Source organism: Merops nubicus, unplaced genomic scaffold, assembly GCF_000691845.1.
Source record: "Merops nubicus isolate BGI_N331 unplaced genomic scaffold, ASM69184v1 scaffold30718, whole genome shotgun sequence".
In the NCBI taxonomy this organism is placed as follows: Eukaryota; Metazoa; Chordata; class Aves; order Coraciiformes; family Meropidae; genus Merops; species Merops nubicus.
The window spans coordinates 3,227-3,589 of NW_008625610.1; the positions used below are offsets into that span (position 1 = coordinate 3,227).

General features: G+C 64.5%; 1 protein-coding gene across 1 annotated transcript in view; it reads right to left on the reverse strand.

Annotated features, from left to right (window-relative positions):
• Window positions 1-360, reverse strand: part of LOC103778168 (piwi-like protein 2) — a gene marked incomplete at both ends in the record, with an annotated part of 3,569 nt that extends 3,209 nt beyond the window's left edge. Inside the window, 2 exons of the mRNA XM_008945742.1 lie at window positions 64-188; window positions 322-360. Coding sequence (XP_008943990.1) covers window positions 64-188; window positions 322-360 — 164 coding nt within the window. The remainder of the gene's footprint in view (window positions 1-63; window positions 189-321) is intronic.
• Window positions 361-363: the final 3 nt, after the last annotated feature.

Here is a 363-nt window from a genome sequence, read left to right on the forward strand (position 1 = left end):
GGGGAGGAGGAGGAGGGTGGTCTCCTCCTTGGAGGTTGAGGAGGGGTCTCTGCTTGTTCTCACCTCCTGAAGACCACGTTGTAGAAGGGGATGCAGAGATCTGAGCTGGGCTCCAGCACCTTGGTCTGCTGGATGGTGATGGTGACCTCCTCCTCATCACTCTTCCTCCAAGACTTCAGCGTGACGGGCTGCGGGGCGACACCGACCTCACCCAGGGGCAGGGGGGGACACACACCCCCCACCCCAGCGTGGGCTGGAGACAGCAGGAGGCAGCAGGGGGGGGCTATCCCTGCACCCCTCAACCCCCCCAGAGCCCTCTACCTGGGGCAGCAGGATGGGCAGGAAGAGGATGGAGCCGTCGAA